This window comes from Thermothielavioides terrestris, chromosome 1 (assembly GCF_000226115.1).
Source record: "Thermothielavioides terrestris NRRL 8126 chromosome 1, complete sequence".
NCBI classification, from domain to species: Eukaryota; Fungi; Ascomycota; class Sordariomycetes; order Sordariales; family Chaetomiaceae; genus Thermothielavioides; species Thermothielavioides terrestris.
In genome coordinates this window covers 3,036,572-3,050,377 of record NC_016457.1, presented here as the reverse complement: position 1 = coordinate 3,050,377, position 13,806 = coordinate 3,036,572, and the positions used below count along the sequence as shown (strand labels likewise).

Sequence of the window (13,806 nt, the reverse complement as noted above, 5' to 3'; positions counted from 1 at the left end):
GTGGGCTACACAACCACTCATTATTGTGGCACACGGCCGACCCATAGGCCCGCTCGTCGTCATCGGATGACGATACATTCTTTATAGCGTTCCTCTTCTACCCCTTTCCATCCTCTCCCGGCCAATGGACGGCTCAACCCTGTGACAGCCCTCGCCCTCAACACATCCACCTGGCCGTGGGCCGTTTTTCTGCTCCGAGTTCCTCCATATGCGTGACCCAGCGCCCCCAGAAGAGGTCATGCCGCACCACTTCGACCAAGCCTGTGTTGAGGTGACCGAAGCCGAGTTCTCACCAGTCACAGCCTCCTTTGGGTCACAGCGAGGCACGGCTGGCTGATAAGACCCTCAACATAAGATGGGCGTATATCTCTTCTTAACCAACCACCCCAAGCAACACCTCCGGGATCCGCCGGCCACTCTTTGAGGCACCTTCGACACCCAGAGCAGCAACTCAACCAGTCCCACCCCATCGGTCGTCCCGGGGCAGCATACCCGACCCAATCCACGACTCGCCGGCTTCTAAACATAATAAAGAAACTTGGTATCCCCCTCCCCCCTCCCAGCGAGTCATGCACAGCAAGCCAACACCCGTACGGCTCAAATTAGCCCTCTGAGCCGTGTATTCAAAACAATGTGGGCGTCTACAATATTCAATTTGAACCCGGCGACCAGCAACAGCCAGGCCGGACACCATCTCCAACTCGAAACTAAACTAAAACCCCGATACAACCATCTTCTATGTCCTAGCCCGTAACCGCGCCGACTATTGCCCCTCCCGAGTCTCTTCGCCCACAGCCACAGGCTCTACCGCCTCGACACTCGCGCCGGTTTGTTCAGGCGCACCTTCCTGCCCGTTGTCACCCTCCCCACCCCTATTCCTATCCCCATCCTCATCGTTATTCTCATCAACATCCACCAACTGCCTGCCCTTCCAGGCCCTCTTGGCCGCGGCCTCCAGCGAGGCAAAGTCCCCGCTCATCTCGCACATGCCGCGGAAGCTGCCGCCCTGCTTGCGCAGGAGCTCCCACGGGTGGCCGTACTCGACGACGCGGCCGTGGTCGAGCACGAGCACCTTGTCATAGTCGACGATGGTCTGCAGGCGGTGGGCGATGGTGATGATGGTGCTGGTCAGCTCGCGGATAGTCTCCTGGATGGCCGCGTCGGTGGCGTAGTCGATCGACGCGGTCGCCTCGTCCATGACCAGCACGGTCGGCTGCTTGAGTAGCGCCCGCGCGAGGCAGAGCAGCTGCCGCTGCCCCTGCGAGAGGTTGTTGCCGGACTCGGTCACCGGCGAGGAAAGGTCGAGGAAGATGTTCTTGTTGGTGGCGGTGGTGGTGGACGGCGGCCGGGACGTCTGTTGTTGCTGGCCGGTTTGGTCTTGGTCTTGGCTGGTGGCGGCGACGGTGTCCGATGCGGTAGTGGCCTCGGGAAGGACGAGGGCGGGCGTGGGCGGATTGGTGGCTGCTGTGAGCTCGTCGGGTCCGATGAGATGGACGCGGCGGAGCGCCGTGAAGATCTGCTCGTCGGTGTAGAGGTCGAAGGGGTCGAGGTTGCTGCGGATGGTACCCATGAAGAGCGTCGGCTCTTGCGGCACGATCGTGATGGCCTCGCGCAGGTCGCGGAGGCCAATCTGGCCAATGTCAATGTCGTCAATGAGAATCTTGCCTTCGTCCGCCTCGAGAGCCCGGAAAATCGCCAGCGCGAGCGAGCTCTTGCCGGCGCCAGTCCTTCCTACGATACCAATCTTCTGGCGGGCCTCAATCTTGAACGTGAGATTGCGCAGAACCGGGTCTAGCTCTTTACGGTACCGGGTGCTGTAGTTGATGAACTCCACTGCTCCCTCGGAAGGCCAGTTCTCTGGCGGCCGGTTCTTCTCGACAACGGCCGCCGCCTCCTGCTCGACATCCAAGTACTCCTTGATCCGCTCGACCGAATTCATGTTCTGCTCGTTCATGGCATACAGCCGGACCAGCCAAAGAACATTCTCGGCGAACCCGATCGCATAGCTGAGCGAGATGCCCGCTGAGCCCGGATCGATCTTGCCCAGGCTGAGGATGACGAACACGCCGGCGAAGAACGCAACAAGGTCGCCCAAGAGATCGGTCCTGAACGCGAGCCATCTGTTAGTAGCCCACATGTAGATGAACGGCCGCAGTTGCGTGTTGATCCGGGCCAGGTTGTCGCGAATGAAGCGCCTCTCGTCGCCGTACGCGCGGATGGTGGTGACACCGCTGAGGGTCTCTCCGAACTGCTGGAACAGCGGGCTCCGCTCGACCGACTCCAGCCGCTTCAGATCGCGCGAGGCGTGAAGATAGAACTGGCCGAGGAAAGCATATGCCAGCATGATGAAGACACCGGCAATCAGGAAGCCAGGGGTGATGTAGGCAATGATGACGATAGTCACGACAATCCCCAAGGCACAAGACATGACGCCGATGGCGATCGACGCGATCTCCTGATCGACAGCCTCCAGATCCTTGCTGAAGCGGTTCATCATCTGCCCCAGCGGCGTGACATCAAAGAACTTGAACTTGGCGCCAGTTACGGCCCTCATCAGGCGGTCGTGGATCTTCCACGACGCGGTGAGCGAGCCGAAGAAAATCCACAGGTCTCTGACGAGAGCGGATACCGCGCCTGCTATGCCAATGATTGCCAGCACCGTCAGGTAGTATGTGATGTTCACTTCGGGAACCCCAGCCCCAGTGGCGGAGAAAGCTGTCGCGCTTCCCCGGGCAAAGTTCGCAGTGAAGGCGAGGTAGGTCGGGGACAGCGTCTGTGCCGAGTAGCTCTGCGAGTTTGTGTTGAACGGCATCGTCGCGGCGCCCTCAGTGGCGTATTGGTTGGACCATTCCTTAATCCAAATGTTGGAGGCGACGCCAGAAAGTTGCTGCGCCCCGAAGACGAGAGCTGTCACGAGCCAGAACCACCAACTTCCCATTGACTGAAGGTAGAGCTTCATGACGGGCCATTTCACCGCGCCCGTGGCTTTGGCCTCCTCCATGGCATCTTGCTTCTTGGTCTCCTTTTTCTTGGCCGCCTCGTTTCTCGTCCTTTGTTGATCGCCATCTGGCTCGTTCACCAGAGTGTCACCGCTCTCCTCGCCGACGCTGGAAGGGACGCGCGACGGCACCCGGGAGATGTGAACTGATCCTGGCGCAGACTTCTGAACAGCAACGTCCTCGGGCAACTTCCCGGCTGCGATGAGCTCCTGCGGCGTTCCCTGACCAGTGACACGACCGTTGGCCATGGTGACGACGTAGTCGGCCGGCGGCACGCAGAGCGGGATGTTATGCGAGACAAGGATGCAGGTGCGGTGGCGCATGAGAGGGCCCATGATGCAGTTGTTGAAGATCCACTGGGCGGTATGGGAGTCGACAGCGCTGAGGCAGTCGTCCAAAAGCAGGTGCTTCGAGTTGGAGTACACGGCTCGGGCGAGCGAGATGCGCTGCTTTTGGCCGCCAGAGAGCGTGATGCCTTTCTCGCCCACCAGGGTCTCGTCTCCGTTGTCGAGGATTTCCAGGTCGCGTTCCAGGCCGCAGGCCACGATCACGTCGCGGTACCTCTGTTCGTCGTAGGGAGCCGAGAACAGGATGTTGTCCTTGATGCTGGCGTTCACAAGCCAGGCCTGCTGGGCGACGTAGGCGCAAGTCTCGCTGAGCCCCGTCTCGGGATCGGGCCGGACATCCTCGCGGCTGCGGCCGCCGGGGAGGTAGACGCGACCCTTCATGATGGTCATCTCGCCAAGCAGCGCCATCAGCATGGACGTCTTGCCGGATCCCGTCGGGCCCGTGATGACGTTCAGCTTGCCGATCTTGAAGTCGACATCGAGATCGAGCAGGCGGAAAGCCATAGACCCGTCCTCGGCAACGGTGTTCTTGCCGCCCCAGATGAACGTCGCATTCCGGAAGCCGATGACCCTGTTGCCGTTCTCGTCAACGTTGTCAATGCCCAGCTGGGCGAACTTCTCGGTTTCTTCTTCGGATAAAAATTCCTCGATGCGGTCGATCGACACCTTGGACTCCTGGACGTGGGCGATCATGTCGCCGAGCTGGTCGAGCGGGTAGCGGAGAAGCATGAAGAGCGAAATGGCCGTGAACGCGACGGACGGATACAGCGGCTTCTGCTCGACGACCGTGTAGACGAGGAACGAGAAGAACGTGATCAGGATTGGCACAGCGTTCCAGACGGCCACGGCGGCAGCCCAGATCACGAAGCGCTTCCGCAGAGCCTTGAGCTCCGCACGCCGCTTCTCATCCACGATCTTGGCGAAGCGGTGCTCCCAGGCGAAGTACTTGACGATGCGAATGTTTTGCAAGATCTCGTTTGTCGCGTGGATACGCTTGTCCGTAGCAGCCATGATCCTCTTCTGACTTGAGTTGAAGCCCTTGCCGAAGGCAATGTTGACGGGCAGCAGCAGCGCCATGACGACGAAGCCGGGGATGGCGCTGAGGCCCATGACCTGGTAGAGCAGACCGATGGAGACGAGCAGCTGTGTGGGCGCCGATGCGACGAGGAAGTGCATGTATGCGGTCACTTCGGACACTTTGAAGCTGTCGACCGACATCAGATTGATGATGGTGCCCAGGTTGGCCTGCTCATCGGCATCGTCCTCCTTCTTGCCAGCCGATTCATCGGCAGCCCGATTTGTCTCCGCTTGGCCGTCCTTGGTGTCCTTTCCGAAGCCAAAGAGCCGCTTCGCGCGGGCGACGATACCCTCTTTCGTGCGGTCGGCTTCAGAGCTCTTCTTCTTGTCCGCTCCAAGGTTCGTGTCCTTGCCGGCCGCCGCCTTCCTGCGCAGCGCCTTGGCATAGATCTCGCCCACCAAGATGGCCCGGATGTTGATGCAGATCTTGCGGCCAATCCACAGGGCCTGGCCGTCGCAGGCAGAGCGAACGAGGTCGGACAAGGGGAGGAGAATGACGTACAGCCACAGAACATTCCTAGGCGCCACCGCGGGATCCTCGACATACTGCAGGATGGCCCGGAGGAGCAGGGTCGGAGCAAAGGTGAGCACGCCGCTCAGGACGGCCCAGGCAGCCTGGGCGAGCAACAAGCCCTTGAAGTACTTCACAAGGTGGAATGACAGAGACGTGGTCTTCTTGAAGTGGCGGTAATTGGCCAGAACGGCGGCAGCCTTGTCTTTGGGAAGCAGGTTCCAAACCCTCTTGATGTCCAACGGCTCCTTCCAGCCGGCCCAAATGATCGAGTCAACCCAGGAGAAGGTGTAGTAGGAGAACAGGGAGGCCAGGTTCTCCCGGCTGGGCTCGATGCCATCCTCCCATTCAAGCAGGATAGTCTTGTTCCCCTTGCGCGTGCTGATGGCGATGCCAAACAGCAGCGATGTCAAGACAAATTCGGCGATCACCAGCGTCTGTGCGATCCGGGAGCTCGGATGGATCAGAACGGAACGGAATATGACGACGGAGAAGAGCCATTGGAAGCCGTAAATGGCAGCTGTGTGGTTCCAGAGCCGCGGGACGCGCCATTGCGTGTTCCCCAGGAAGAGCCGCAGCGAGGCGAGGACCAAGACGTAGACCCAGACGATCAGGCCAACCGTGGCAGCAATGCGAGTCTGATTCCGGTCATAGGCGCCGGTAGCCAGGGCGACAGCATTGACGGCGACGAGACCAGCAACGGCGACCTCCTCGGCAAGAACGGAGAGCGTCTGGCCCGGGGGGATGTCGGCCGCCACGATCGAACCCTTCGTGGGGGTCTTGGCCAGCGCAAGGCGGCCGCCGTTGATGGTCAAGTCCTCTTCATCCTCGCTGACAGGCTCTTCCTCGCAGGGCAGCTCCGTGTGGGCCGGCGGCGTTAATGTCACCGGGCCATCGCCAATGCGCTCGTACCCTCGGTCGCTTTTTAGTTTGACGGCACGCGCGATGCTCTGGGCGGCGAGTCGGAGAAGGGACAGGCTGACAACGACCAATGGCAGCAGGACTTTGAGGTAGCTGTTTCAGGGTTTGCTTAGTTAGCTCGATGTCGGTGGTCGGTGGTTTGACAGCGGAACGCCACGCCGTTGCAGGCGGCAGCAGGCCGTCGCAGGCCGTTGCAGGCTGCGAGATCAGCCGGCCCAGCGCCGGTGCCGGGACAGGTCCCAGCGCAACTTGCACATTCCAGATCGGTTGCTTAGTTACTTACTCTTGCTGAAAACAATGCGTGAAGTCGTCGGTCCGCCAGATTGGCCAGGGACACGAGGCAAAGCCCATCTCGCCCGCGTCGTCGTGGGCGTGGGTCATGACGGTTGCCTCCGTTGTTGAGTGGGCGAGCCAAACTCAAGCTCGAGAACGGGCCAAGCTCTGGGGGACGATTTTGGTGGGGCAGCGGGATGGGGATTGGAAGAGCAGAGAACGGTTCCGGCTCCAGCTCTTCGGCTCTGGCACCGCGACGGGTTTAAAGCTCCTGTGAACCCCAGTCTGGCACCTTGCTGCAGGAAGACCTCACTAGCTGCTCTCCTGCATTCCGTTCTGGGTCGCCGGATTCTCGAGTTTTCTTGCCATCTGGGTCGTGTGCGGGTCCAGGCTCGCAGGGCGGTGGTAAGCAAGGTGGGGTGCAGCCAGTCAATGCCCCACTGTAGTCCGTACCTTTGTCACAGTAGTCGCCCGTAAGCGGGCGAACAAGCCGTATTCCGTGCATAACTAGTTACCTGGAAATTTAGGTTGATGCTTCGGATATGGGGGCGGTGGAATAATGCAGCTGTTACTCGCTCTGTGGCCCGAGCTTCGCTCCTAATGTTGACAAACAACAACAGCACAGCACCAGCTCCCATCCTCGTGGTCCAGACTCGCACAAAGGCCTACCTCCAAATACATTTGAATTTTGGCACGAGACAATCAAGCAGTGCCATTCCCTGCTGTTGAACGCCGCAACCATGCATCTGCCTAGCTTGGCCGCCTTTGGTTGGACCCCCCGCCTTTTCCTGCGGGACGAAAATGCCCGAGACAGCGGGAAGCTCGAAATTTGGGCGGTCAATGGTGTCAGAAGCCTGCCCCTCCAGAAGCCGCCGGCTCTCAATTGTGAGTCAAAATGTTGCACATCGCAATTGCTCTCTCGTGTGCGTCAGGTGGCTCCTCGTTGATGCAGCTCTCCCACCACCCTCGCCGGGTCCATCAACACGAATCCGAGACAGATAGTGTAGGTTACATTCACCTCGTCGGGCAGCAGTGTTCCTTACGGGTAGTGTTGGTACTGTACAGGAAGATGCAGGCAGTACACTAGTGGGGTTCCGTGCGCCATCGCCGTTCGGCATGCCATGCCTGTTATCCCGTCTGCGACCTTCCTAATCCATCACAACCTCGGCGAAGCTATCTAATCAAAAGGCGGGCACCCTTCACCAACAAGTGCGAAAGCCAAGAAAGCAAGTGAGTCACCCCGAGAGTGACGGGATGCCACGCTGTCGGAGTGCAGAAGTCAGCCGCAACTGCGGAGAGTGGTGTCGACGCAAGTGATCCGAGAATGTCACAACGACAGAGCTGGGACACGCGGGGAAGCGTGAAAGCCTGTGCACATAGAATGCTGCAGCGATCGGTCTCACCGCGTGAATCGTTTTTCCTTACCCCTCAACCTGCACCTCCCGACAATAGACTGTGTTGCACAGCGAGGAGCACAAGCGGAAGAATCTGTCCATCCAGAAGTGCTGTAAGCGCCCTTGCCGTCCGTCACAATGCCAGCTTCTGGTGTTCGCTGTCGTTCAAAGGGTGCGGTTTCTTGATCTCGAAGCTATCAGTTCTGGCCCTTTCTGGCCAGACAGAGAGCTCTCAATAGTGTAGGTAGTTTTGGACAAGATCTTGCCCAGCACTGAACAGCAATTGCTGCCTCGGCTGACCAGAACGGCTTCAAACGGTGCCGGCGACAGAGGTCACAGGGTGTCGCCCACTATGAACAGGTCTCCTGCTCCCGGGGCCGTTTGGGACTACCGTCGAGGATGCTAAAGTTTTGGCAGTTCTGAGCGTCGAGTTTCTAGGGGCAAAAGCAAGATACTTTACAAAATCCACATGCGAAGAACCCCGAGTTTCCGCTCAAGGATCCCAAATTTTCTCTCTCGCTCTCTCTCTCTCGTTCAATATTTGTGCACTATAGCCCTCTCAACCCACTGCTTGCTTGTAGCCACCGCTCACTTACAAAATACCATATGTCTTTAACTTCCCTTTTTTTTAATCATTGACCACGTTGCGGGTAGCGGGGCAGCAACAGTCGCGGCTTCGCGTTTCTATAGCTGCACCGGAGAACGTCATCGTAACGTCATGACGGACAATTGAGACCACCTTGTGCAATTCACTCCTGCAATTGGAAGCAATGAAACTTTCTTCTAATAATAAACCCGGCACCTAAGACGACAGCGCTTTCTCATTTCCTCCAGCTCCACAATTTGCCATACACCAACATCTTTGTTCACGGGTCGCTGACCCCCTCAGACCGTTGTAACCATGGCTGCCTCTGAAGGAGTCGTGACGAAAGACCAGGGCACTGAAATGAAGACAGACACTGACGGCGGTGTCCTGGGAGACAGCATCACAGAAAAGCCCACCGACTCGCACACACTGGCCGTTGAAGCGCCAGTCGTCGAGGGTGGCAACCCGGTCGACCATGGCTGGAACAAGGACGACCCACAGGTTGTCGCCCGCCTTGTAGATGGACTCAGCAATGAGGACTTCTGGCTTCTCGTGAGACGCTTCAATATGGTATGCGGTCTCAGTTCCTTCCACGTTATACACGTGTTTGTGCCTATGCTGACCAGCATGCAGCAAATCTTTTACCTCAAGGAAACCAGCAAGATTCCGCCCAGTGGCCTGGACTTGAACTTGGCCGACCAAGCTGAGTTCGCACCTAACAAGCAAGTATTGAGTAGTTGAGAGATTTGGAGCATAGCCAGGCTTATACCGATTCCGCTAGGTTCCGATCTCAGATGGAGAGGCTTTACATGGGCCCGGTAAGGCTGTTAACGTCCGCTGTAATCTACAAATGGGACAGTTGCTGACCTAATTCAGCTCCTTGGAGTACTAGCCGGTATAAAGCACATCTCGAGAATACGTTCCTGGCTTGAACCGCGGAGGACGGGTGCATTTTGTGCGGTGAGCATGCCATAGGCGATCCTATATCCCTCCATTGCTGTTGCTAAGTCTCCCCAGGTGTACTTTGTGCTATGGTACTTTAACATGCTCGTCGCAGGGTTTATCGCCACAGCAATGGTACTCTGCGTTTCGCCGAGAGCCCGTACAATACTGTTCCCCCCTGCGCCGATGGCGCTCACAGACACGGCAACCGGGGGTTTGACAAAGCCTCATGCAGGCGTCCTCGGCTCAACGGACGCTGTGACAGGCGCGCCGGAGAATGTCAAGGGGGAAGCGGTCGAGAATGAAGCCAGCAACTTCGTGACCGGTGTCGTGGGGATTGCAGTGAACACGCTTACCGCGCAAGACCCCAAGGATGAACCGGAAAATGAAAAAGGGGAGAGCCACCTTACCGATGACATGCCGCAGCCCAATGAGGCGACGACACTGTTTGCTGTCGCCAAGGACAAAGCTGCCGGTGTAAGTGAACCCTCACATGACAAGACGAAGTAAGTCAAGACCTGGTCCAGCAGAACCCCCCCCCCCCACCCCCCGGCCTCCCCCTCCCTTGCCGGTCTAACTGCCACATAGGTACCCCGTGGAGACCATGATGTGGTCCAAGATGCTGCCCTTGCTGCGGCTCCTGCACTTTGTCTCGGACAATTGGGAGCGGGTCGCAAAGTATGTTTCCTGATCACCATCTCCCTAGAATATGAAGAGTCCGCTGACAAGGGATTCGCAGTGCATTGGACCCCACACCCCCCTTTCCCAAGGGAAAGCACAGGCTCCGCCTGGCAGGTCTTCTTTATCCCATGCTCATGGTGTCCATATGCTTTTCGGCAGCTACGATCTTGAAAGCCACCACGTTCATTTTCGGAGTCATCTTCTTCGGCGACCCGATAATCCGACTGATAACTCGATGGCTCGACCGCTGGCACCCAGGATGGACCCAGCTACTGCGTCCCGAGGCCCACATCCTACATGGCGTCCCGAACGATGCCCAGCTCGCCATCACGCTCCTTCGCCTCGGCGAAGCACACGGAACCCCCTTCCCACCCGCACCCAGCACCGACAAGAGCCCTCCCGAGGAACCCCTGCAGTTGACGGCAGCGGACATGGACGCAGCCGGCGCCGACGCGCCCCTCGGAGCTACGCAGGACGAGATCGACGAGGCGAAAGCCGCAGACACGAAGACGCTCGAGCAGGCCGGCGGCCCCGACTCCGAGATCAAAGACGTGGGCGGCCCCAAGACGAGCGGGTTTCTGGCGCTCGTCAAAGGCAGCGTCAAGCTGGGCGTCAAGGCGGCCCTGCAGATCGACAAGCTGCGTGCCAAAGTCGGCGGCCGCGAGAGCGCCAAGAACAGGCTGGGGGCCGTGCCGCCCAAGGGGGCGGGCGACCTGAGGGAAGGGCCGACCGAGTTCAGCGCTCGCTGGGAGGGCAAGCCGGGACATGTCCGCATCAGCAAGCCCGGGCCCGACGTGCTTGTTTCGTTCAATAACGACTGGCGTGTCCGCGCGGTGGACATTACAGAGCTGAAGAAGCACAGCGGGATGGGCGCGCCGAAGCTCAAGCTTGCCGTTGGCTGGGCCATGGACCGCGATGTCTCCGATGGTGTCGAGATCAAGGATCGCAACGGGAAGGCGTATGTTTTAACCGCTGTGCCGTTGAGAGACCAGCTCTTCAATAGGCTTTGTGCCATGGGTGGACAGAAATGGGAGGTGTGGTAAATGTGGTGGTAGGAGTTAAGCTGTCATGGAACAGCAGGATGGATCTGCTATCAATCAAACCAGATTGAACCGTTTTCGTTTGATCCTGACAGGATGCAAGGAAGGAAATACAAAATCGTAGCGCCACTGCCCATGGTGCAAAGGCCTTACAGGAGTGAGCTCGAGCGCCAGTTGCTGAGTTTATTTGTCTCAACCGGGTATGTCCCTAGGCTGCTGTGCCTGCCGGTGTGATCAATTGGAGGACGTCGGGTGTCATTGGGAGCAACACCCTATCACTGATAGACAAGCTCTCTTGATATATCCTATGTCTTGGCATGTCTCTCCAGCACCGCTTGCACGAGGATCTCGGTAGCTCGATTTCGAGCTAGATATTATGAATGAGGTGCCACTGCCGAACGATCAAACGTTCGAAGCCCTGGAGGCAAGACTGCCGTAACTTGAACCGGCGGAAGCTTTCCTTCGCGATCACGAATTGCCACTCCTTGCACACAGAGGCCAACGAAGCCCAGCCCGCGTACGTCTGCTGTGCAACCTCCTCTCGAATCGTGAGGCGGACGTTGCGTCTTGCAAACACCGCTGGAAAGCAAAGCCGCAACCGCGATTGGCTGGCTACAGAGAAGGAAATTCGCGACGCGTTGGCAGAACTAGTGACCACAGAGGCAATGTTTGGATCAGGTTACCGATGTTGCGCAACGAAACAGCACAGGGGGATCTGGCTGCCTAGAAATGCCGGAAGCGCCCTTGCCGTCAGACAACACATGGTGCCCAAGACAATCTTCTCGGGGAACAATGCAGAGCACCGGAGCAGCCCAGCGATTTGACTCAGGTAGTAGGTACGGTACCGAAACCCGCCGAATGGATTGTCCGCCCTAGTATATGAGCTAGTTTTCCTCACCCGCTTTTTGGAACCCTCCCGTGAAGGCTTTTTGTTTTGCTTCGTCGAGACTATACGTACAGAGGGCCCATGCGGCCCGTGCTTGGATCACCGGACAATTACAGTCATCTACAACAGGAAATAATACCGCATGTGGAAACCCGTCAACATGGGCAGTCGATCGGGGTGAAATGTAGCTGGCTACCGCAGCTACGCTGCGGTGGAGCTTGCGTGCTGAGCTGCGTTCAGCCCATGATCATGCCCTTCATGCCAGCGAGATCGCCCTCCTTGGCCGCGATCTCAAAGTAACCGTAGATGATCCTAGCATAGGTTAGCACTGGACTCGCTTCTTATACCTCAGCGGGTTTGGTTCGCTTACGTGACGGCAAGCAGGGTTCCGGTACCAGAGCCGAGCGCACCCATGAGGTCGCTGGCAACCGAGAGGGCACCAATGCAGGCGCCACCAAAGGCAGCGGCGGTGGGGATGATGCGCTTGAGCTCCTTGTACATGCTCTGCTCGCGGTGGCCAGCCATGACGAGGCCCTGATCCTTGAGCTGCTTGGCAACGTCACGGGGGCTCGAGCCAGACACCTCGATCCACGTCTTGGAGAAGACAGCGCAGGCAGTGAGCATGTAGGCGATGTAGACGGCGGTGTGGATCGGGTCCAGCAGGGCGTCCTTGAAGTTGAGCGGCGGGGACATGTAGTAGACGAGACCAGAAACGGCAGACAGCTGCGAAGAGCCGTCCTTGGCCTCCCAGACGCCGAAGAGGCGGACCAGCAGGTTCTCCGAAAAGCGCGAGTACAGCATCTGGCTGATCAAGAAGACGTTGGAGGACAGGGCGGACTGCAGCATAATGGGCATGTTCGATGTGTAGAACAGGCGGACGGGGTACGAGCCACGAGCACCGCGCTGGCGCGACGACTTGACGGGGATCTCAACGCGGAAGCCCTGGAGGTAGATGACGGCGGCGAACACCACGAGGGTAGCCAACAGGTTCATGATGTTGGGCAGGTTCTGGCGGTAGAAAGCCTCCTGCAGCGCACGCTGCTTGTTGGGCCACGTCATGAACAGGTGGAACAGCGCGATGACGGCACCCTCGTACTCGGGGCCGCGGCCGGTGTTAATCGAGGTCGGCGAGAAGGCCTTCCACATGATAGACTCGCAGATGTTGGTGGCAATGAACAGCGAGATACCGCTGCCAAGACCATATCCCTTCTGGAGGAGCTCGTCGAGGAGGATGACGATCATGCCGGCGACGACGAGCTGGAGGATCAGGAGAAAGACAATGCCGGCACCGAGCTCGCTGGGGGGGCCGTAAAGGCCGGTGAAGACGTAGACGGTGGCGGTTCCAACGGAGAGGATGAGGGCGAAGAGCTTCTGGGCCGTCTGGTAGAGCTCGCGGTCCGACTTGAGGTCGAGGTTGACGTCGATCATGTGGGTGCCGGCAAGGAGCTGGAACACCATGCCCGACGAGATGATGGGCGTGATACCGAGCTCCATCAAGGTGCCACGGTTACTCGCCATCATCATGCGCAGCCAGTATAGCGGATCGGACGTGTCTGACGAGACAATGCCGTAGAGCGGCATCTGGCTCATGACCAGGAAGATCAGGAGCGTCAGCCCGGTCCACATCAGCTTCTGGTTGAACGGTATCTTGGTCTCGGGCTGCTGAACCTCGGGGAGGAACGGCACGAAGGGCTTGACGAGATCGAGGAACCGGACTGCATCGCGGAAGGGCGGAGCGAGAGAATCAGCGCATTGTCGCAAACAGGAATAGGGGTGCTTTGCTCGCGGGGGTGCTTGGAGCTGCGGGAGCTCCGCGACACGCCCAAGCCCAAGCGGAAGGATGCTGCGCAGTTACTTACGGGAACTCATCTTGGGCGATTGTGCGGAGAAAATAAAAACCAGATATTAAACCATCCAGAAGAAGGAGAAGAAGAGGCGAAACGAGCGACAACGACTCCGCAGAAAAGCGCGAGTTGTCGTCGGTGCAATGGCGTCGGGAAAGGGGGGGAGAAGGCAGCTAGCTGGAGAAGCAGCTCCCTTAAGATCTGGCTTCAAAGTAATTCTGTGATGTGTCCAATTTCGAAATGGGTCCACACGTGACAGCTGTTCCCAGCCCGAAACAACTGGGGAAGCCCAGGTGCTCCGTGCG

General features: G+C 58.5%; 5 protein-coding genes across 5 annotated transcripts; 3 read left to right on the top strand and 2 right to left on the bottom strand.

Annotated features, from left to right (window-relative positions):
- Positions 1-645: 645 nt before the first annotated feature.
- Positions 646-6,453, bottom strand: THITE_2107855 (uncharacterized protein). The gene is made up of 2 exons (XM_003649296.1): positions 6,139-6,453; positions 646-5,948 (listed from the first exon to the last, which is right to left on the bottom strand). The coding sequence occupies exons 1-2, from the start codon at positions 6,234-6,236 to the stop codon at positions 764-766; spliced, it is 5,283 nt and encodes a 1,760-aa protein (XP_003649344.1). The 5' UTR covers positions 6,237-6,453; the 3' UTR covers positions 646-763.
- Positions 6,454-6,868: 415 nt separating this feature from the next.
- On the top strand, positions 6,869-7,928 carry THITE_2125581 (uncharacterized protein; the record flags this gene model as incomplete). The annotated part of the gene is made up of 6 exons (XM_003649295.1): positions 6,869-7,013; positions 7,061-7,131; positions 7,317-7,358; positions 7,581-7,635; positions 7,744-7,762; positions 7,826-7,928. 6 exons carry the CDS (start codon positions 6,869-6,871, stop codon positions 7,926-7,928), a joined length of 435 nt encoding a protein of 144 aa, XP_003649343.1.
- Positions 7,929-8,775: 847 nt separating this feature from the next.
- Positions 8,776-9,583, top strand: THITE_2107854 (uncharacterized protein). The gene is made up of 3 exons (XM_003649294.1): positions 8,776-8,926; positions 8,985-9,068; positions 9,126-9,583. The coding sequence occupies exon 3, from the start codon at positions 9,153-9,155 to the stop codon at positions 9,558-9,560; it is 408 nt and encodes a 135-aa protein (XP_003649342.1). The 5' UTR covers positions 8,776-8,926; positions 8,985-9,068; positions 9,126-9,152; the 3' UTR covers positions 9,561-9,583.
- Positions 9,584-9,642: 59 nt separating this feature from the next.
- On the top strand, positions 9,643-10,963 carry THITE_2107852 (uncharacterized protein). Its single transcript, XM_003649293.1, has 2 exons — positions 9,643-9,728; positions 9,790-10,963. The coding sequence occupies exons 1-2, from the start codon at positions 9,655-9,657 to the stop codon at positions 10,772-10,774; spliced, it is 1,059 nt and encodes a 352-aa protein (XP_003649341.1). The 5' UTR covers positions 9,643-9,654; the 3' UTR covers positions 10,775-10,963.
- Positions 10,964-11,744: 781 nt separating this feature from the next.
- THITE_2107851 (uncharacterized protein) lies at positions 11,745-13,766 on the bottom strand. The gene is made up of 3 exons (XM_003649292.1): positions 13,517-13,766; positions 12,028-13,372; positions 11,745-11,969 (listed from the first exon to the last, which is right to left on the bottom strand). The coding sequence occupies exons 1-3, from the start codon at positions 13,524-13,526 to the stop codon at positions 11,894-11,896; spliced, it is 1,431 nt and encodes a 476-aa protein (XP_003649340.1). The 5' UTR covers positions 13,527-13,766; the 3' UTR covers positions 11,745-11,893.
- Positions 13,767-13,806: the final 40 nt, after the last annotated feature.